At 39.0% G+C, this 22,554-nt stretch overlaps 2 protein-coding genes across 4 annotated transcripts in view; one reads left to right on the top strand and one right to left on the bottom strand.

Moving 5' to 3' along the window:
* The first annotated feature begins 2,100 nt into the window (after nucleotides 1-2,100).
* Nucleotides 2,101-9,540, top strand: LGALS3 (galectin 3). Its single transcript, XM_090268359.1, has 5 exons — nucleotides 2,101-2,118; nucleotides 2,706-3,125; nucleotides 4,600-4,688; nucleotides 7,530-7,695; nucleotides 9,234-9,540. Exons 1-5 carry the CDS (start codon nucleotides 2,101-2,103, stop codon nucleotides 9,387-9,389), a joined length of 849 nt encoding a protein of 282 aa, XP_090124485.1. The 3' UTR covers nucleotides 9,390-9,540.
* A 3,329-nt stretch (nucleotides 9,541-12,869) lies between these two features.
* The window catches only part of DLGAP5 (DLG associated protein 5), a 44,110-nt gene continuing 34,425 nt past the window's right edge, over nucleotides 12,870-22,554 (bottom strand). Inside the window, exons 17-19 of one of the 3 annotated variants that reach the window (XM_090272051.1) lie at nucleotides 21,329-21,548; nucleotides 18,187-18,236; nucleotides 12,870-13,236 (exon numbers count right to left, since the gene is read on the bottom strand). In XM_090272051.1, the coding sequence (XP_090128177.1) occupies nucleotides 13,096-13,236; nucleotides 18,187-18,236; nucleotides 21,329-21,548 (411 nt within the window). In that variant the 3' untranslated portion in view covers nucleotides 12,870-13,095. The remainder of the gene's footprint in view (nucleotides 13,237-18,186; nucleotides 18,237-21,328; nucleotides 21,549-22,554) is intronic. The other 2 variants (XM_090272053.1, XM_090272052.1) reach the window with 2 other exon arrangements.

Here is a 22,554-nt window from a genome sequence, read left to right on the forward strand (position 1 = left end):
ATGCTTAGACTCGTGGTTCTTAACCATGGAGATTTTGCCTTTTCCCACTTCCCCTAGTGACATTTGGCAATGTTTGGAGACACTTTTGCTTGTCACAGTTGATGGGGGTGGGGGAAGTGCTACTGGCTGTGCATTGAAGCCGGGGATGCTGCTAAACATCCTACAATGCACATATAGGCCCGCAAAAAAAAGTGAGCCCCCCAAAACAAAGTGTCCAACCTGAAATGTCAATGGCGCTGAGGTTGAGAATAGGTCTGTACACAATGAGAATATTTAAAAGAAGTGAAAACACATAAATCTACTTCTGGGTCTTTGGTATGTTGCCCAGAAGAGGAAGAAGAGTTTATGTAACCAAGAGAACTAAGTTCTCTGCCCACCATGAAGTTCAAGATAGTTTCTTCTAGTATCCAAAATGACTAAAGAAATATCCTTTCTTTTCCTTTTCTGCAACAACTCTTCTCTCAAGTTCCTCCTGCGGGAGCAGCACTGTCTGCTAGGCAGTGGCAGCCTTTTGGGGAAGGAAGCACAGGCAGAAGAGCATCCAACTTTTGCTTTAAAAGGTCAATTACTATAGGAAAAACAGTGAATGTAAGCCCTGGGAGAGTCACTGTGACTTCCCAAATTGCCTGCAACTTTCCCACGCTGTAAGATGGGCACGGTGATAACCCGTTTCCAAACATGTTGGAGAACGCCCAGATTAAAAGAGATGTGCAAAAAACAAACAAAAAAATGTATCTGCTGTGTGAATGAAGTGCACAAGAAGTTCTAGGGGTGAGCTGTCTGAGTTTTTACCAAAAAATCTAGTATTTGACTTATTTAGGGCCTATCAAGTAGTCACCATTGGTTGGATTTCTTGGGGCAATGTCATTTCTTAAAACAACTGAGTAAATATCACAAGTGGGCAGCTCAAAGAAAACAAGATTCTGATAGTTTAAGGTCCAGGTAATTTTGGCCATAGCACAGGTAATCCTGAGCCAAGAAAACTCACCCAGTCCTCAGCAGTCGGAAGCTGTCCTCCCCTCCCTGCTGGAGAGCCTGCTGTGGGAGGAGCTATCAACCACCCAGGGCAGTCAGGGGGCGGGGCAGGAGAAAGCAGGAACTGTCTCCAGGCCATCCCTTGAGGCAGCTTTCAGCAAGGCAATCCCTCTTTGCCCTACCCCAAAATATTTTCCTCCACATTGCCTAACTTTTTTTTTTTTTAACTTCGGTTTGTGATACTGCCAAAGATTTCGTTTGGAATAACAAGTATCTTTTTAAAAAGTGTTTTGTGCCTGCCTTTCTTCTTCATTGCTCCACATCCCAATCTCACCTCTCCTTGGAGGCTTAGCTCCAACTGCACCTCCCCTCTTAGAAGTAATTGCTCTGGTTGTGACTTCCCACAGCACCCAGTCTGGCTCACAGCTGGCCTGTGGACCCTTCGGCCATACAGATCTTGGCCTATCCATCTTCACACCCAGACAGGAGTCTGCAATGTGCCTGTGCAGAGCAGGCACAAATGTGTGCAAATGAAGGAATAAATAATCAGCAAAAACTATGTCTGAGGGGCATTGTCTTTCAGATCTGTTACAATCAACAAACTCTGCTTTCCTTCTAAAATGCAGAAGAGGCCATGGGTGTCAGAGAGAATGGAGTGTGGGGAGTGGTGGGTGATATTAACATGCAGAACCCTTTGTAAGAGGTTGTGGGAAAGGAGCACAGGAAGGAGGTGAAGGAGGAACAAAGGTAGACCAGGACTTGTACATTTGTAACCCAGGAAAGGGGCAGAACATTTTTTTCTTCAGTCTTCGCTCTCCTGCATTGAATGGCCTGTTATTTCCAGGATTCAGAACACAGACTAGTGTATTAGAGTTTAAAGCTATGGGTTAAATAGGGTTTGGTAATCTAGCTGGTGTGCATCTGTCCCCTTTGATGAGAGACTTTTGTGGTTCCACACTATTGATTTGAACTTATTTTGGAAATAGATTGGCTTGTACTAGAAGAATGCCTATATATCGACTACAGCTACACAACAAACTATTTGTGATGTTACATTTAAATGGAAACTCATGAAATCTTTTCAGGTTAAATCACAACCTATCTTTCTTTTCTCCCCTCAGGAAAATGGCGGACAGTTTTTCGGTAAGTGCTTTATGTCTGTTTCCTTACATTCTAAGTTCACATAGGTGGAGAGTTTTGTTTTTAACACCAAACTTTCCCTTCTCTCACACCACATGCCTTTCTCTGGTGTCACTTGTCCAGTGATGTCTTGTTGGCCAGATTCTGGTTTTCCTAGCAACAGATGTGGGGAGAAAGCCAGGTAGAGAGAGAAGAGGCCTGGGACTCTCTAAGAGCGACCCCTTTACCAAAAGGCCTGGGACAGAAGCAGGTGGATTCTGTAGGCCAGGAGCTCAGAATAAGCTGAGCAATGGGAAATGTGGGACAGCCCGAGCCTCCTGACTTTTGTGATTGTTTTTCTCAGGTCAATTAGAAAAGATGTGCTTTTGCATAGAGGATAGATAGCTGTGATTTTAGCAAATTATGAAAATGCAACCCTCCACAACATGAGATGATGGGAGATACACTGATAAAGCATACATAATCCCAAAGTCTAACTTCAGTCTTTGGAACTCAAAACTATTTAATAGGTAGAAAAATTTTATTGATACGAATTTCATACTTTCCCCATATCCTTCCACTTAGGTCTCATAGTCCTGTTTTCCTGAAAATGTCATTTTTGTGTATGTTTTTCATCCAGGAATTGTTTATATTTTTCTTTCCAGCTTAATGATGCCATCTCTGGATCTGGGAACCCAAACCCTCAAGGATGGCCTGGTCCATGGGGAAACCAGCCTGCTGGGGCAGGGGGCTACCCAGGGGCTTCCTACCCTGGGGCCTACCCCGGACAGGCACCTCCTGGCGCCTACCCCGGGCAGGCACCTCCTGGAGCCTACCCCGGACAGGCACCTCCTGGAGCCTACCCCGGGCAGGCACCTCCTGGCGCCTACCCCGGACAGGCACCTCCTGGCGCCTACCCTGGTTCTACAGCCCCTGCTTACCCAGGACCAACTGCACCAGGAGCCTACCCTGGACAACCAAGTGGGCCTGCGGCCTACCCTGGTGTCAGCCCCACTCCTGCCCCTGCACTGGTAAGATGGAATTAGTCATTTCATGTACTTGATTGTGACCAGCACAGAGCTACGGAAGAACACAGCAACTACCTGGGGCTGTGGTACCATCATTTTGCAGTGTTCTGGCTGGGAGCTTGTTATGGGCACTGACCAGCAAAGGGCTTCAGGGACCTGAAGCTTTAACCTACTGCTTAGAGCTACTTTTCAAGGACCAGACACAGTGTGTCTTGGTCCAATAGAAAAAATAGTTATTGAGCTTAGAATGTATAGTGTTGGTATAAAGAGAAGTTAATGCATCTTTTGAGGCCATCTGTAAAGCAGCTTTACTATAAATCAAGTTAAGAGCATAGTAATAGCGGAAAGACTTTGTTATTACTATTAATAAACATTGAATGAATAATGTGCCAGTAGTATGCTTCTACATGGATGTTCTCATTTGACCCCATAACCACCCTATAAGTTACTGTTATTATCCCCATTTTGCACATGAGGAAATGGGGCAATAGAGTTATATAGCTTGCCCAAGATTCATAGAGAGAACATGCAGGGGAGCCAAGGTAATCTAGTTTTGAAAAACCTTTAAAGATAATTTTGTAATCTAAGAATTGAATTTTCATTTATATTAAAACACATTTTAGTAGATAAATTTAAAGTGCAAAACTTAAATAGGTAGGGCTCCAGACACAACTCAGACATGGATCCTCCCCAGCCAAGGTCAGCCCAAACCAGGAACTCAGGGAGGGGACCATTGGGAGAGGGGGCAGGAGAAACAATTCCAGTTCATACCTGTTGAATTTGCAGCATTGAGCAAATCCAGAAGGAGGAAGTATGGGACTATGACAGATAGGACTACAGATACAAGACTTGGAGGATAGTTGAACCCAGGGAGGAAATTATGGAGGGAAAAAAGAGGCCAGTGATGGAGCTTTAAGAATTTATACAGTACCTTAAACATAAATATTTGAGGAATGAACTAGAAAATGTATTAACTGGAAGGTGTTTATTTCAAATATTGAGGATCTGCCACATACTAAGTACTCAGCTGGTGCTGTGAGTAGAACATATGAGAACCTAGAAGCCCAAGAATGTGACATGATGAACTATGTTATGTGACAAGAGTCTTAAGAGTGGCACAAAAATGTTAATGTTGATTGTAAGGTCTAGGCTAAGCCCTTTGAAAATATAGTCTAAGTACATAAATGATAGATTGAGATGGCCCTAGTAATAACTGTTACAATGCTCCAGAAAGGACTGTGTTCTGCCTTTGGCTCCAATGAACTGATGAATTTATTCTCAATTGTTAGCTGAATGTTTAGGGAATCTTGTCTCTTCAGGTCCGGGGCGTGGTGGCCAGAGAGTCCGGACAGACGGCTCAAATTAGGGTTATGTGTTATGCACACATATTAATAGTGACGGAACTTCAGCAACATATTTTTCTTTCTTTCTCCAAGAAAACATGACTATTGATACATATCTCTTTTTTCATCCCCAGACAGTGCCTTATGACCTGGCTTTCCCTGGAGGAGTCATGCCTCGCATGCTGATCACAATTATGGGCACAGTGAAGCCCAAAGCAAACAGGTAGAGAGCAAAATGCAAAAGTTTAACATATTTATTGATTGGTTTTTGAATAAAGGCTGATCTATTTTGAAGTTTAATAGAATTTTTAAAACTACACATTTAGTGTCTTGGCTCTACCATAGTGTGAGATTATCCCATAAATCAATACTTGTTCCCATCAAGGTTCTCCCAGAACCTGAAGAAAACAGAGTTCTACACTGTGAGGACAAAGAGGAAGATCAGAAAAACCTGTCCTATCAGTTCTTCCTGGCAGTGAAAACCTTAGCGTTAAAGGAAAGTAGAGCCTTGGTAATGTCATGTTTAGTCATCCCTCCACCTCTAAACCCTGTAGTGTCTGGAAAACCAAGCAATGCACTTTAGTTTAGATGTGCCCATCAGAAATGAGGATCCAAACCAAAAGATCCCACTGGACTTAGTGGTGCACGGATCTGAGAGCCTGAATGGGACCCCACAGTGTCCTCACACGAGTCTCCCTGCAGTTGTGCAGGTTACAGTGCGGTCTCAGAGCTCCTCAGCTAGGCTGCCATGCCTGTCTTCACACTGGGTGCAACTGCCGAGTCACAGGTTCCCACGTGTTGGCCTGGCCTACAGATGATAAGTGGCAGAACGGGGAACCCCAGTCTTCTGTGTAGTCACTATTTACTTAAAAGATTTGAAAATATTGTACAAATTGAAGACTTCATCAAAATAAGTCAACCTTTGCCATTGGAACTGATTTGATTGAGGTGAGGTAGGGTGGGGTAAGACTGAGCTACTCTACGAAATTCCATGCTGATTGGCTGCCCTGGGACACCTGGCTCTGATTATCACCACTGGTTATATAATACTTACATACAATACAAACAGGCTAAGGATATCCTGAGGCCATCCAGTATGCCTGTCCCTGAGGTTAGAGGTACCACTAAAGCTCCTGAAGCCTTTAATGTGTCTCTGGGTCTTACAGACAGTATACGAAAGACACAAAATCGAGCTTTGTACACAGGTTAATTGAAGGATCCACAAACAGCCTCTGTGAATGTCATCTTGCTCCTGGTGAATCAACAGGAGCTACCTCCTCCATGACCAGGAGATGCACTGGCTTCTGATCTCATCTCTTTACATTCAAATAGCCCATTCACTCCAACCTCTAGCCAACCTCCTCGGGGTCTACTCCATAGTCACTATCCTAAGACAACTCGTCCTTCCGTAGAGCTTATATAGCTTCTCTAAACACAGTACTTCCCCGCACAGTAAAGCCTGTCTCACAGCAAATTGCAGAATGTATATATATATCTCCTGCCTATGTTCTTATCCTCCCAATATAAAATAGAACCCAGTACACCTTATCCTGTGCATGCAGCATTCACAATCTGTTAATATCTGCTCCCCTCCTCCAGCCCCTGTCACTCAGAACCACACTGGTGTCTTTACCTTTTTTAGGATTATTATTGTACTGGAAATTTCAGCTCCAATTACACTAGAGAGGTAGACTGAGACTGTAGCAGATCAAAACTAATTTTGGTTGAAATGGTTAAGGTGCTAGTAAACTGAAAACACTGTTGCTTGGTCCTGCAGATTCTATGTAAGGAATTAAAAGAAAAAAGAATGCTTAAGGTGGGAGAAATGACAATATTTTCCTTTTCCCTGAAGAGGAAATACAGCCATTTGATGTTTAGTCAAATACAATTTCTGTTGCCATTTGACCATTTGGTCCTTTCCTCGTGAATATATTTGTGGTTGGGTTGGTTACCAGGTCAATCCAAATTCCTAGAGAATCATTGTTAGTCGGTCAGGAGTGCAGATTTTGCTTTAAAACAAAAACAGCCGCTGATTCTGATGTGAGTGCTCTATGGAGCACAATTTGAGAAACTGAGGGATAGAATTAGTAGTTTAACAGTCAGAGGACTTGTGTATGCATTAACATCCAAGGAGAAGGAATAGAGGTCAAAGTTCCACTTCACATCATGGGAAGTTCAACACATTTATTGCGAGGATTTTATAACTTAGCAACAAGATACCAGACATTGATTATGTAATCTCACTTTTTTATGTTTTCAGAGTAGGTTTTTGGGTAATAGGAGGAAGCCAGGATTTGATCTCTTACTTATGTGACTGGCTTGCCATCAATAGATATTAAAAGCAACCTGGCAGAGCAGGAAGGAGGTAACTATTGTCATATGCAATGGAGAGAATTACATGCCCTCAAGTGGCCTCAAACCTCTATAAGGAAAGCAGAAGCAGATATGGAACAGACTGACAGCTGCTGGAGGGAGGGGTGGGATGGGATAAAAGATGGTGAAGGGATTAGTCAAAGAACATTTTTGCACAACCCTTGGATGCAGACAACAATAAGGGACTGACTGAGGGAGGGGAGAGGGTAGGGAAAGAGGAAAAAAAAGATGAAACAACTGTGATAACAGAAACAATAAAAAAGTAAATAAAAATCAACCTCTGTAAGGAAACCTTGAAGGGTTTACTTTTCTTTTTTACTTCTTATGTTTTTATTTTAACAATGAAAATCTCTCTAAGTCAACTTGTATAGTTCTAACTCATTCTTTCTGAAGGGTTTCATGAGTAGCGGGGGTAAAGAGGGAATTACAACTGAAGAGAATGATGTAGCTAAAGACAAGGAGGCAAAGCAATTCAAGCACATATGATCTTGCTTACTTTTAGACACTCCAGTAGTATATTTGAATACTTGGCCTAGTATACAGTTTGAACCCATTCTCTGGTTTGTTTTCTGTTTAGAAAAATTTCCTGTATTTTACAAAATGATTTGCTCTTTTAGACTGTCATATTCTTTACTTGATACAAATACACAACTTAAATCATTTTACTAACTCCGTTTTTTGGTTTGAACAGACTTGCTTTAGATTTCAAGAGAGGGAATGACGTCGCTTTCCACTTTAACCCACGCTTCAATGAGGACAACAAGAGAGTCATTGTTTGCAATTCAATGCTGAATAGTAACTGGGGCCGGGAAGAAAGACAGATGGTTTTCCCATTTGAAAGTGGTAAACCATTCAAAGTAAGTTAATGCTATTATATGTTGATGATGCCTATTGCTCATGGGAAAATCACTCTAAAACCATGATGCACTTGAAATGAATCTTCTTCCTTTTTAAAAAAATTGATTTGAGAGAGAGGAAGATGGGAGAAAGAGAAGCATCCATTTGCTGTTCCACTTATTTATGCATTCATTGGTTGCTCCTTGTATGAACTCACAACCTTGGTGTATCAGGACGATGCTCTAACCAAAGGAGCTACCTGGCCAGGGCATTGAAATGAATTTTTGTCAGTTGTCCTGGGACACCTAACCAGCTGTTCCCCATCCCAGAGGACCAGTATCAGCAGGTTGGAACATGGCCAGGAATGGCAAGCTCCCCAGCTCTACCCTGGTACCACCCTGAGTTTAAGCTTTTCTGGAAATGAGGAAAACAACATCTTTAATAAAAAAGGCAGAGTCTCAGTTGGACTGACTTAGTTCCTTAAAAAAACATACTGGTCTAGCAATCAAAACTAAAATTTTTTTAAGTTAAAAAAATTAATTAAAAGAGAAATTACAGTTGACATTTACTATATTAGTTTCAGGTGTACAGCATAGTTAAAATTTTTAATTCTAAAATACATGCTTTTGAAAAGAAATATGTATAGATTTTTAAATTAACTAAAAAGTCCTCTATCCTTTACCTCTCGAAGGTTGCAACTTGGTGAATTTCTTTCCAGTATTTTCTCTGACAAACAGTGCACTGTTTATTTTTAAGCACTGCCTCACCAATATTCATTCGGTTCACAGTGCCACATTAGGATTGACTATAGAGTGGGCAATAAAGCAGCTAGAATATAAGCTCCTCAAGGGAACACAATTCACATTTGGTGGACACCTTTCAGTATCAGAACATTGTCATTTAATAGTATTTCATTGTTTAGATATGTGATAATTCAACCAGTACCCTGCTGATGAAAATCTGGAAATACTACAAATAAAACCTGGAAAGATTTTATGTATTTTACTAAAATACTGTACTATTCTTATAAATCTTTGCTTTCTAGAATAATAATTTGAAAGGCTATACACACTTAAAACTTTGATATTGCCAAAGCGCTACTTCCAAAAGCATGTAAGAATTACCACCTCCACTATTGGAAGACTGTTTCCTCTACTGTCGTCAAAACTGGTTATTATCCATCTTCATAACATTTGCTACTCTATTAGGATGTTAGTAATTATTTTTACTTTTACTGTTAGGTGGTTTAGACCATACAAAAATTTTTCATGTAAACACATTACTTAAATAGACACACATATTTAAGTAGACATTATTTTTTCCTCTTTGGCTTCAACTATATAACCTAAATTTTTGTCATCTTGTTTTTGTTTTGTTGAAATCTTTGAATAATCTGGAGGGTTTTTGTTTTATTTTTGGGTTTTTTTTTGCTGTAAAGTTACACTTTCTGGATTTTAATCATGGTCATAAAGATGAAACGTGGACACCCTGAGCTCAGAACAGACTGGTTTTGAAATCAGTGGGCATTTCTCACAGTTCTGCTTATGTGCCATTTCAGATACTAATACTGGTTGAACCTGACCACTTCAAGGTTGCAGTCAACGATGCTCACTTGCTGCAGTACAATCATCGGATGACAAATCTCAAGGAAATCAGCGCAGTGAAAATTTCTGGTGACATTGATCTCACCAGTGCTTCATATTCCATGGTATAATTTTAAAGAGGCAGATCTCCTTTTTTAAAATGAAATTGAATATAAACCTTACCCATTTAAAAGTTTCATGTTTAAAACAAGTGAAAAGTTTTACCTTTATTCAACATCCTTCTTGTAAATCATCCATTTAATAAAAACATTCTAAGAGTTACCTGTTTATGTGTCATTTAATTGGGGCAGTTTATTCTTGATCATGAACAATGGACTCAGTGGTAAAATCTGTAGCAATGTTATTATTGGGATAGAGTTTTCTATACTTATTAAAATACTTTTAAGGAAACAGAAGTTAATACTACCCAAACATTAACGTTGCTCTTCCTGAGTTTCATAAAAACAAGGAAATCACTCTGTTTTCTTTAAGATTTTACTTACTTATTTTTAGAGAAAGGGAGAAAAACATTAATATGTGGTTGCCTCTGGCACGCAGCCAACTGGGGACCCAGCCTGCAACCCAGGAATGTGCCCTGACTGGGAATCAGACCAGTGACCCTTTGGTTTTTAGGCCAGTTCTCAATCCACTGAGCAACATCAGCCAGGGCCACTCTCCTGTTTTCTTAAGAAAATAGAACATATTCAGGAAGTGAGAAAAGTAGGAAGAGTGACAATTACTGTAAGCATTCTGGTATATTTCATTTGAGTCCTTTTAAATCCTACTTTCTCTAAACAACTTCACTGCTTTCAAGTCAAGTTTTGGATCCCAATGTGAACCTATTGCCCCATAGATTTTCTTGGTTTTTACAAAACTTCTGGATTTGTAGAGGGCAGGGTAGTAGTTTCTCCACTAGATATATAATCAGCTTCAAAAATTTAATAGTTCCCATCATCAACATTCTTAACCATGTCCTTCTGCCCTTCCTATTAGCAAACACAAAGAATAACATTTCAAAACTAGGATGTAGTCACACCACTTTACTTCTTAAAAGACAAAAATATTATTTTTTCTATTCTACCATCTTCTCAGATTGTTAACTGTCACAGACTTTTCCCCAGGAAGCAGAGATTAGAATACAAGAGTATCAGGGAACGCGTGTGGAGACAAGAAGGTACACATGGGCAGAGGGAGAAGTGGAACATGAATGCCTCCGCCCACCCTACAGGGCGTCTGAAGCTGGGATGACCCTTCTGAGTAGTCAAGAGGGGGACAGGTCCTTATAGCCTCACTTCAGTCAATGAATACAGGCCACCTGGGAAACAGCATGAATTTGGGTGAAGTGGCTCTCTTCACCTGAGGCGCTTCTATGGGATGGTAACTGAGGGCTGTCTGCACCTGCAGCACCTGAAGGAGTAAATCCTTCAGCCCCTTCGAGGGATTTGAGCAGCACATCCCAGCATATTTCAAAATCTAAATCCTTCACCTTAACATTCTGGTCTTGACTGTCCTACTCCTATGATAAAATGGAAGAACATAAGCTTCAGAGAAAAGAGGAAACAAGGTTTATACAAAATTACTTAAGCCCTCTGAGCCTTGGTTCCTTTTGTAAAACAGGTAGCATGATAGATCTTCCTGTAGGGTTACTGTGATCATTAAACAAACATGGTTTGCAAAGGGGGTGTTATCTAGTAGGTCATCAATACATGAAAATTCCCTGTTTTGATTTTGGAAAGGGTCTTGTTCTACCATTTTGTCTTCAAAGATTGTACTAATGCCTCATAATTCTGGAGTCCAATAGCCCAAGAACACCCATTCTAGTTGTAGGGGATACCGATGGCTACCCACACAAAATCCATTCCTGGTGTCCTAGTAATTGTGGTTTTATTCAGGTATGATCCCAGAATCAGTAGGGATTCATTAGTTTAAACCAATCCCTGCCGACTGTTACTGATCTGCGGATGGACATGTGGCATTAGTTGGCCTAACCAGACCACAGGGAAGGACAAAGCTCTGATCGGTTACCACTGGGAGCCATATTATGACCCCAAAAGGACCCAGCCTCAGAGAAGTGCCAAGGATGACAGAATGAACTAGAACAGAACGTTGGACCTTGAGGCCATCATCGAGCTGTTGATTGTAAAGTGCCTAGATTCACCCTGAAGACTTGTGAAATAATAAATTTCCTTATTGCTAAGCCAGTTTGAGTTAATTGTACTATTACATAACAGCCCAAAACGTTCTAAATGATGCATAAATACATCTTATTAAACCTACCCCCCCCAAACCATCTTTGCTGACATTGTCTTATACTGATCTACGTGATTTTATTATGTTGCATAGATTCTAAGTCTTGGGCTACTTTGTACCAACTTCTTTTACATGTTCATGGCCCTGGGACCTGAGAACACCCTAACTTTTACATATGCTTCTTTGTTCTGCATGTTTTGAATTGCACATTAATGAATACAAGCAATTTATGCTCTAATGGGTATAATAAATACTCTCTTCCCACAAGACTAACACCCCTGCCTCTGACAACAAAAGTACGTGTGTTTTCTTGTTTGGAAAACCCCTAATCTTACGGGGGTTTATCCACACAGTTCCTGTTCATTGGTCTACTTGTTTGAAGGCAGAAGTAACCGGACCTGGGTTTGGTTATAAGCTTCAGCTACTCTGAATCTTCTTCTTCTTCTTCTTCTTTTTTTTTTTTTTTAGTGAAAAGAAACATAATTGTTTATTTAATAGCTATGTAGATTTAGATTATTTGTGGATATTTATCGTTAAGTCTTATGTTCTTTAAAACACCGACAAACACATAGTTCTACCTCCCCCTACTAAACCAGGCTAGTTTTAGAAAAGTTAGAGATAATGTTTCCCTACTTCCTAGACACAGTTCAGCTTTACCGGTAGCTGCCAATCATTTCATTCTGATTGGGGAGGTCTTTCTGTGTTGTGGTGCCCGCCAGCTTTCAACCCAAAACCGCGTGGATTCTCAGCCTCCTTGTAAACTGCCTTCTCAAAACCGCATGGTGTTTCCCTCTCAAAACAGCGTGGAGAACCTTCTCAAAACTGCATGGAGAACCTAGCTTCTCAAAACCACATGGAGAGAGCCCCCTTCACCAAGCCGCATGGAGAGAGCCCTACTCTGAATCTTCTTGGTGCTCTGTTACTTTGATGGCCCTGTCTTCTACAAACCTATAGGTCAGAGTTTTATAAAACAGAAAATATTTCAAACACATTAAGTGACTGACGTAATTCTCTTCAAATAAGGCATTTTCTTCAGAGCCTGTCAGTCATGTCAAGGGGAAAATGAAAAGGGCAAGAACTTCATGGGCACCTATTTAACCATTTGAAATTGCAACATGTAAATTGACATCAGAATCTAGAAAGCTCATCTAAAGAAACTCAATATATCCTGGAAAATGAAATATGCAAAGCTGTTTGACATCGACAAACTGAAAAGTTCAAACTGAAAATAAAAGTATGAAAGGACACAAGTATTCTGTCAAAGTTTAGTACTATATTTTGATTAAGCTGAAGAGTATTCATAAGCTCTGATTAAGTGTTCTTAGCTTTAAGCTTATACATTTGAAAGAAGAAAGGCGAGGCACGGTACACTTTTTATTCTGCATGGCTACTGTACAAAACATCCCACTTCCCTTGAGAAACAGTACCATATCCAAAACACACTGATAAACACTGAATATTAAAACATTACATGACACTCTATCAATGGAAAGGAACAAAAATACAAACTCTTCACCCTTTCGACATTCTAAGGATACACCACAGCACTGATAATATGAAGAAAACTGTTTGGAATTATTTTTAAATTCAAAATTCTTCTGGTTGTTCTCCACTGAGGGGCCTTAGAGGTGAAAAGGTAATCAGGTTACCACCAAAGGAAATGTGTTTGGCCTGTTCTCTCCGTCTCCTCTCCGCAGGAGTGAATGGATTACTGCAGTTGAGGCCTGGCTAGAGAGGAAGTTTGGAGAAGTCATTTAAGGAACCATCAATTTCACCAACTGACTTCACTATTGCAAGTTAACAGTAAATGATAACATAAATAGCATTGCCCCACATAACAAAATTATTAAGCGACTTTCCAGCAGATCTAATTTCAAATATATAGTTTTTATCTGAAAAGGTATAATAAAAATATATGCCAATGGACACGGACTAAAAGGGGGGGTCACTGGGTGGAGGTGAGCAGAGGGAAAAGAAATTGGGACAACTGTAACAGTATAATCAATAAAACATATTAAAAAAATATATATATATATGCCTAAAAAGGTGATTAGTAATATGTAAATGCACTTCAGCAGCATATGCATGATGAATAAGTCACATATGCAGATTGCACAAAACTATTCTAATCACATAACACCACTTAATAGGCCTTTTACTAGAATGTGATCCTGATGGAATCCTTTTTGTTTTCCCTCAAATCCCACTTTGGGTTCAAATGATGCTATAGAGTAAGTAATATTTTGGTCTAAAATAGACAGATGAACCTATAAAATTTTTTTCAATATAATTTCTAATATTTATGGAAGCGGAAAAGAATTCACAGAGACTAAATTAGAAGGCACTAAGATTTATCATGAAGATCATGTATAAGATAATTGTGAAGACATTTTAATCATATTACTAATACATCAAAACAGAATGATATGATTAATTTCTAGATTTAGTTATAATATTTATTATAAGAACCAGTTATTCAGAGTTCAGATCTGGGAACAGAATTAAGTCAGATGTATATAAAGTGGCCTTATGCTAAATCCCTGACCCTCTAGGTCTGAAGGGTACAACCAGAGTGTGGGTCACAGTAACACACTTCATTCTGCTCTGGAGATACAGGGCGGTCCAGAAGCCTGAATGCAAAGAAGGCATCCTTGAAAGATAATGAAACTAAAGATATAGAGGTCCTTAAGGAATCAGTGGCTTAAAGAAGCCAGGCAATAGTTGTTGCTTGACCCTACACTTGCTTTAATGAATTTTTATATTTTGAGATATTAGCAAAGATTAGCAAATCAAGGCCATCTCCTGACCCATTTTGAGATTTTATTTCTTGAGGTAAGCCTATATTGTTCTGACTGTCCCTCTTAGAACTGCGTTTGCTGCATCCCATACTTTGGTTTGTTGTATTTCTGTTCAAATGTGTCTAGGTGTTCTTGATTTCTTTGGTGACCCATCGGTTGTTCAGTAGCATACTATTTAATCTTCATGTTTTTGTGGTTTTTCCAGTTTTCTTCTTGTAATTAACTTCTATTTTCATACTCTTGTGGTTGGAAAATATGCTTGATATGATGTCAATCTTCTGGAATTTATTAAGATTGTGGACTAACATGTGGTCTATCCTGGAGAATATTCCATGTGCACTTGAGAAGAATGTGTACTCTGTCGTTTTTGGATGGAATATTCTGCATATTTCTATTAAGTACATCTGTTCTAATGTATGATTTAAGTCTGATGTTTCTTTTCCACCTTTTACTTTTATTAGCATTTATTTTAATCTGAATTTACTGCCAGTCTGTAAGTTTTGTTTCTTCAGTTTCCACTGGGATATCTTTTTTTTTCTGTGCAACCTCCTCTTCTGGTTTAGGAATAACCTGCTCTTTTTCAGCACCCACTCTGTGTGGCAGGGGGAGCTCATGTACAGGTTAATCCACCCATGAGCTCTCTAAATCCTGCACCACATATTGGGAGCTTTGTTCACCTGGATGTGCTCAATGACCAGTGAATCTACATCTAAAAGCTCATCATTATTCTCTGCATTTTTAAGCCCGTGTAGCAAAAACTCAGCACTCTTTTTGGGCCACTGACCCTGTGTCTAACCCCACTGTTTGGCCTGGGCTGACCTACCAACTTCCATGACAATGATGGAATGGCACACATTACTTCTCTAAAGTGACATCCTTTAGATTCTTGGTGGTTTTTGGATATGCTTACCTTTGATGGCCTGGGCAGTTTCATGAGTGTTCTTAAAGTGAACACAAAGATTTTAACTTCTTGACTTGCTTGACTTTTGTGGGGTTGTCTGGATCAAGTGAACAGCAAACCATTTTCAGAGGTCACCTCTGTCTACTTTCAGAAAGAGCAGTCCAACGTTTCCTAATTGATTTTCTGTCTGATCTATCCATTGCTATAAGTGGGTGTTAATGTCCCCTACATTTACTGTATTGTTTTCACTTTCTCCTTTTAAGTCCATTAATATTGCACATATATTTATAAATGTTATACCTTCTCACTAGGTTGATCCCTTTATGATTATGTAGAGCCCTTCTTTATCTTTTATTATAGTCTTTTCCTTTCATTTCCATTTGCATAGAATATCTTTTTCCATCCTGCACATTCAGTTTCTTGTAGGCAGCATATAGATGGATCATCTGTTATGCTTTTTTTTTTCTCTTTAAATTGATTCAGCCACTCTGTCATTTGGTTGGCAAATTTTGTCCACTTATACTTAAAGTTATTATTGATAAGTACATACTATTGTCCTTTTGTTAACTGTTTTCTGGCTGTTTTTGTAGTTCCTCTCTGTTCCTGTTTTCTCTTTCTCTCTATCTTGTGATTTGATGGCTTTCTTTAGTGTTATGTTTAGATTCCTTTCTCATTTTCTTTTGTGTGCTTACTATAAGTTTTTTCTTTATGGTTACCATGAGGAATGAGGATAACGTGGTACATAACATCCTATGTATATAAGTCTCTTTTAAGTTGATAGCAAGTTAAAGTTGAAGATATTCCAAAGCTTTACATTGTTGCTTTCCCTCACCCCAGATTTTATTTTTGATAACACATTTGACATCGTCTCATTTTTTGCTTCCCTTAACTAATTATAGTAATTTTAATTTTACTACTTTTGTCTCTTAATCTTCATGCTTGCTTTATAAATGATTGATCCACTGCCATTACTATATATTTACATTTTCCAGTGAGATTTTTACTTTCATATGTTTTCTTATAATTAATTAGCATCTTTTCTTTTCAGCTTAGAAAAGTCCCCTTAACATTTCCTATTTGGCCAGTTTAGTGGTGATGAATGCCATTAGCTTTTGCTTATCTGAAAAACTTTTAATCTCATCTTCAATTCTGAATAATAACTGGTGGGTAGAGAACTCTGGGTTGGAAATTTTTTCCTTTCAGCACTTTGAATATGTCATGCCACTCACCTCTGGTTTTAAAGTTTCTGCTAAATTCCCTTGTATGTAATAAGCTATTTTTCTCTTGCTATTTTTAAGATTATCTCTTTATCCTTAACTTTTGTGATTTTAATTATAATGACTCTTGATGTGGGTCTCTTTGGGTTCATCTTAATTCGAACTCTGAGCTTTCTGGACCTGGATGTCCATTTCCTTCACCAGGTTGGGGAAGTTTACAGCCATTATTTCTTCAAATAATTTTTCTAGTCCCCTCTCTCTTCTCCTTCTGGGACCATTACAATGCAAATGACATTCTGCTTGATGTTGTCACAGAGGTACCTTTACTTATAAAAACTCTTTCTCATTTTGCTGCTCTGTCTGCATGTGTCCCATTGCTTTGTCTTTCAGCTTGTTGGTTTGTGTTTCATTTTTTTTAATTTTTATTTTTGGTTTGTGCTTCATTCTTATCCAGTCTGCTGTTGAACCCTTCTTGTAAATTTTTTATTTCAGTTATAACTTCTGTTTGGAACATTCTTTCTCCTTGTGGAAGTTCTAACTGAATTCACTGATTCCTCTCCCAAGTTCGGTGAGCATCTTTATGACAAATTACTTTGAACTCTTTGTCAGGTAGGTTGCTTAGCTCTGCTCCATTAAGGTTCCTGACTTATTTGGCAGTGGGGCCTGGAAAATTTCAAGGTAAACCAGAGTTGCTGACCCTGGCTACCCATTAAAACATCTGATGAAGGTCCTACTTACAGATCATTGAAATAAAAATATCTGTGTGCAGGGCTGCAAACCAATGCTGTAAACACTTAGTAGGCAACAGAGCACTTTTTAATTTATGAGATAGTGATTGTAAATCAGAGCTCTGCCTACAGAGGGATTTACAATTAATAAGGTAAACAGATCCCTGAAATTATAATATTTTAAGAATATAATATATTAATATTATTCTCTTAATAAGAGATTAAATGTGTGCATTGTATTTACTGTGTGTCTATGTGCACCTGTGCCTATATATAAACTAACATGGAGAGATGAGAGCTTTTACAGGAAGGCTTCACAGAAAGACTTATAAGCAGGTCACCAAAGTAAAGCCAAGGGAGGTTCCAATTAAAACAGCCTCCAAAAATTATAGTAATCTAGAAGAAACAGAATAAAAATAACCAATGATGACTGAAGGTAGGACAGGGATTATCTACCCAACTGCATACTTCAGATGGGCAGAAACTTTATATTTGTCTTACACCACTTAGATGTCCCTAACATAATCCAAGCCAAGTATTAGATATTCAAGTATTCAATCAATTTGTCCTAAAATTTGATACATAAATCATACAGGGAAATAAATATTCTAATATAATAATAAAAATTATCATATTTTAGCCCTGGCTGGTGTGGCTCAGTGGATTGAGTGCCAGCCTGAGAACCAGAGGGTTGCAGGTTTGATTTCCAATCAGGGCACATGCCTGGGTTGTGGGCCAGGTCCCTGGTTGGGGGCGTGTAAGAGGCAACCACACATCGATGTTTCTCTTCCTCTCTTTCTCCCTCCCTTCCCCTCTCTCTAAAAATGAATAAAATCTTTTTAAAAAAATTTATCATGCTTTAAAGTATATAAAAATAAAATTTTGTTCCCATTTTGATAAAAATAAATAGATTTCACAGTAAAGAAAACAATAAAAAGATGTAAATTTTAAACTTTGTACACAAATTAAAAATACTCATTTTATAAAACATATCTATTATTTAAAGAAACTTCAAATTAAGTTGAAAAACTTACTGAATCAAGAAGATGACATTCAGTAGCAATATGTTTTTTATCAAATAATACTGAAAAACAAAAAAGAAATATTTTTAACTTTTAAAAAACTATTCTTGCAGTCAAGTCTTGTTAGAAATAAACAAAGCATTAAGATATATGAAAAGTTCCATATTATCACATGCTAAAACAAAAATATAGGTCATCTTATAACATTTTTTAAAATGTGTTTGAATTTCTAAATAAAATTCTTACCCTTAATTTCAGTATAGGGACTTCTGGCCAAGATGGAGGTGAGAGAGACATGTTGCATCTCCCTCCACAACTAAGAAGGAATACAACTACAGTACTTCAAAACTGGAGACAACCAGAAGTTCCAGAAAATGGAGCTTCACTGAAGTCCAACAAAGATATATAAAGAAGAAATACTCATCCAGACAGGTAGCAGGGGCAGAGCCAGGGTGGAGAAGACTCAGTGTGGCAGTGGCAGGCTGCCAGAATGAGCAGTCACACATTAAAAAATAGTACAGAGGGACAACTAGGGAGCACTCCCAGCACCAGACCAGACCGTGCAGCTCATGCTTACAGAGCTGGGGAAAATAAAGCCTCATTGCTTTTGACTGTGAAAACCAGTGAGGGGTTGGGGTAGTGGAAGAAACTGCCAACCTCTCAGCAGAGTCTGTTTGTTTAGAGGGCCCCCATGGTCCTAAAATGTCCGCAGACCCACCCACTCTGGGAACGACAGCCAGGGCAGCAGCTAGAGGGGTGTCAGTCCCATATGGGAAGTGAGAGAAGTGCCTGGAGAAGGGGTGTATGCTGAGCAAGCAGCATGGTTCCTTCAGACCCCTCCCTGACATACAGTGTGACAATGTGCTGTGATGGTGCCCCATGCTGACGAATACCTAAGGTTCTGCCCCTTACAATGTAAGAGGTGTGACAGATCTACCTAAGACACAGAGGCAAACACAGGAGCTTGTCAAGTTGAGGAGACAGAGAAGTATGGCCCCACAGAGGAAACAGATCAAGGTTCCAGTGGAAGAACTAAGCAACAAGATAGCTAAGCTAATGGATAAGGAGATAGCCAACCTAACAGATGTAGATTTCAAAACACTGGTGATAAAGATGCTCACAGACTTGACAGATATGCTTGATATGGCAAATGCAGAAGGGAAGAAATGAAGGCTATTCTAAGGGAAATGAAGGAAAACCCACATGAAACCAAAAAATCTGGGGTTCAGATCAATGATTTGGAACATGAGGAGGAAAACAGTCAACCAGTACAGAATGAAGTAACAAGAATTGAAAAAAATGAGGAGTGGCTTAGGAACCTCTAGGACAACTTTAAACATACCAACATCCAAACAATAGGGTGCCAGAAGGAGAGGAAGAGCAAATAATTGAAACTTATGTGAAAAAATAATGAAGGAAATCTTCCCAAATTTGGTGAAGGAAATAGACATACAAGTCCAGGAAGCACAGAGAGTCCCAAACAAGCTAGACCCAAAGAGGACCACAGCAAGACACATCATAATTAAGATGCCAAAGTTTAAAGATAAAGAATCGTAAAAGCAGCAAGAAAAAAGTTACCTACAAAGGGGTTCCTATAAGACTATCAGCTGACTTCTCAAAAGAAACTTTGGGACCAGCAAGAAGTATTCAAAGTGATGGAAAGCAAAGACCTACAAACCGAGATTACTCTATCCAGCAAAACTATCATTTAGAATGGAAGGGTAGATAAAGTGCTTCCCAGACAAGGTAAGGCTAAAGGAGTTCATTATCACAAAGCCCTTATTATACAAATGTTAAAGGGACTCATTTAAGAAAAAGAAGATAAAAACTGTGAACATCAAAATGACAACAAACTCACAACTATCAACAACAGAACCTAAAAAAATAAAAACAAAAACAAACTAAGCAAACAACTAGAACAGCAACAATATCATAGGTATGGGAATCATTTGGAGGGTTATCAGCTGGGAGGGGGTAGGGGAAGAAATGGGGAAATGGTGCAGGGATTAAGAAGCATAATTGGTAGGTACAAAATAGACAGGAGGAAGTTAAGAGTAATATAGGAAAGGGTGAAGCCAAAGGACTTATATGTACAACCCATGGACATGAACTAAGGGGGAGTGGGATTCCTGGAGGGAAGGGAGTTACTGGGCAGAGGGGAGTAAAGGGAAAAGAAATTGGGACAACTGTAACAACATAATCAATAAAATATACTTTAAAAACAGGAAAAAAAAGCCCTGAAACTATTCTATGATGATATTAGATACCTGATGGGAAGGAAAGCTAGCAACACCCAAGTATTCGCAGGAGGGATTTCCAGCTGAGAAACACAGTACAATGTTTTCACAAACCATTCTTTACTGGCCTCAGGGGAGAGAGGTCCCAGTGAATGAGATCTTAGAAGTTGATAAGGTAGGCTTTTCCTTAAAGAAGTATTAGGGAAACATCTAAAGAGCTCTTTCACAATAAACAGATCAAAGGATGGTTGAAAGTATTCACAGGCAGTGTTTCAGTATAAAAAGAGTCTTTTATAAGCAAATATCATACTTGTCATAGTAAAGGTACCCAAAAGCTGCTATATGAAGAACATAGCTGGAGTCCATTAAATATCTGGCCAAGATAATGTCCTTTTTGTCTTAGGCCCCAGCCAGAACAGCACCATAAAGTAGCAGATGAAATTAGTCGGTGATACTATCAGACAATTACATTATAACAAAAATAAAAGAGCCATTTCCTGATGCAGAACAATCACAACAAAGTAGGTAGGAATAAACATTAGAGAAGAAAAACAGGGCATTTTAAAGAAAGGTTTGAGGATGTATGTGTGTTGAAAAGAGAACTAAAAAGGAAACGAACTTTGGGGAGTTTTTCTAATTCTGAGTTTTCACAAACAATGAAGGTCTAATGTAAAATGCTACTTGTATCCAACATGACGAGTATCTGCTGTTGAATTTTAGTAAGTCAAAAGATTTTGGGGTGGAGAATGGGGTGCTACAACACAAACTAATTCTCATAAAATACTTACTGTGACTGCCCAGTTTCTCAACTTTCATTCTTAGAAACTGGTACCCAGAAGAATTTACAATAACCTATACATTAGTGCAATTTCATTTATTTAATAAAGCCTAAATTAAGTATATGAAAAGGACCTCACCTGACTGGAAAACTTTAGTCTCTTCTTCCTGTGAGATGTTATTTGGTGCTGGTACACTTTTTTCAGGGCTACTCATCAAAACATCCTGTGTTGCAATTGAAGAATTTATTACAACCTTTTGGTTAGTATTAATATCATATGTCACTTCACCAGCAGGTAGAGGCAAACTCATTCTTCCACAGGGTGAACAATCCATCTCAAAATTTATCTCACTTACATCCTAGAAGTAAAAATGATTATTATATTTAATCACCAATCATTGGAAGAAATAGAAAAAGTCTTATAGCTATTAAAAATGATAAAAAACAGAAGGATAACATTCTAAACATAGGCTAAAGAACACTGTTAATCCTTCTATCTTGCCTCTTAAATAATTAAGTCAGTTATTATGGCAACAGTATGACTGAATGAAGGTTTCTAAACATTTTCTGTGAAGTGCCTGATAGCACATTTTTTAAGGCTTTTTGAGCCAGAGTCTCTGCCACAAATACTCATCTCTATTCTATTGCAGAAGCAACCAGATATAATACATACAAGGTCTGTCCAGAAAAAGTCCAGTCATTGTTAATATAACAAGAACAGTGTGTACGATATCGCCATAACCCAGCAGTTAAGGAGAGTGGACTGGAATGAGCATGTGTGAACAATGATGACTTCACTGTACTAGTCAGTTGGGGGCATTAGACACCATTGACTCAGCATGTGTATACTGTGTGGCCATCGCATTCAAAATGACTGAGTGAGTACGGCAATAAATCCACACCAAATTTTGCATTAAGCTTGAACATTCCTCCACAGAAACTATTCAGGCCACAGCTATGGGCAACTGGTGACTGGCAGCTTCATCACAACAATGTGCCCACTCATGCATCACATCTCATGCAGAATTTTTGGGCAAAACATCAAATCACCCAGGTGACTTAGCTCCCCTACAGCCCAGATTAGGCACCCTGTGACTTCTGGCTTTTCCCAGAACTAAAATCACGTTTGAAAGGGACTAGATTTCAGACCACCAATGAGATTTAGGAAAATATGACAGGGCAGCGGATGGCGATTGGGAGAACTGTGTGAGATCCTAAGGGGCCTACTTTGAAGGGGAGGGACTGAGGCATCATTGTCCTATGTATAATGTTTCTTGTACCTTCTGCAGTAAAAGTCTCTTTTTTTCATAGTACATGGATGGATACTTTCTGGACAGACCTTGTACATAAATAAATGTGGCTGTT

The sequence above is a fragment of the Furipterus horrens genome, unplaced genomic scaffold (genome assembly GCF_987537825.1).
Source record: "Furipterus horrens unplaced genomic scaffold, mFurHor1.1.pri manual_scaffold_3, whole genome shotgun sequence".
Lineage (NCBI taxonomy): Eukaryota > Metazoa > Chordata > Mammalia > Chiroptera > Furipteridae > Furipterus > Furipterus horrens.

What these genes read in the sequence shown, in the direction of transcription:
- LGALS3 (XM_090268359.1), top strand. An exon ending in CCACTCCTGCCCCTGCACTG is followed by an intron (nt 3,126 to 4,599) that starts GTAAGATGGAAT and finishes TTTCATCCCCAG; the next exon opens with ACAGTGCCTTATGACCTGGC. An exon ending in GTGAAGCCCAAAGCAAACAG is followed by an intron (nt 4,689 to 7,529) that starts GTAGAGAGCAAA and finishes TGGTTTGAACAG; the next exon opens with ACTTGCTTTAGATTTCAAGA.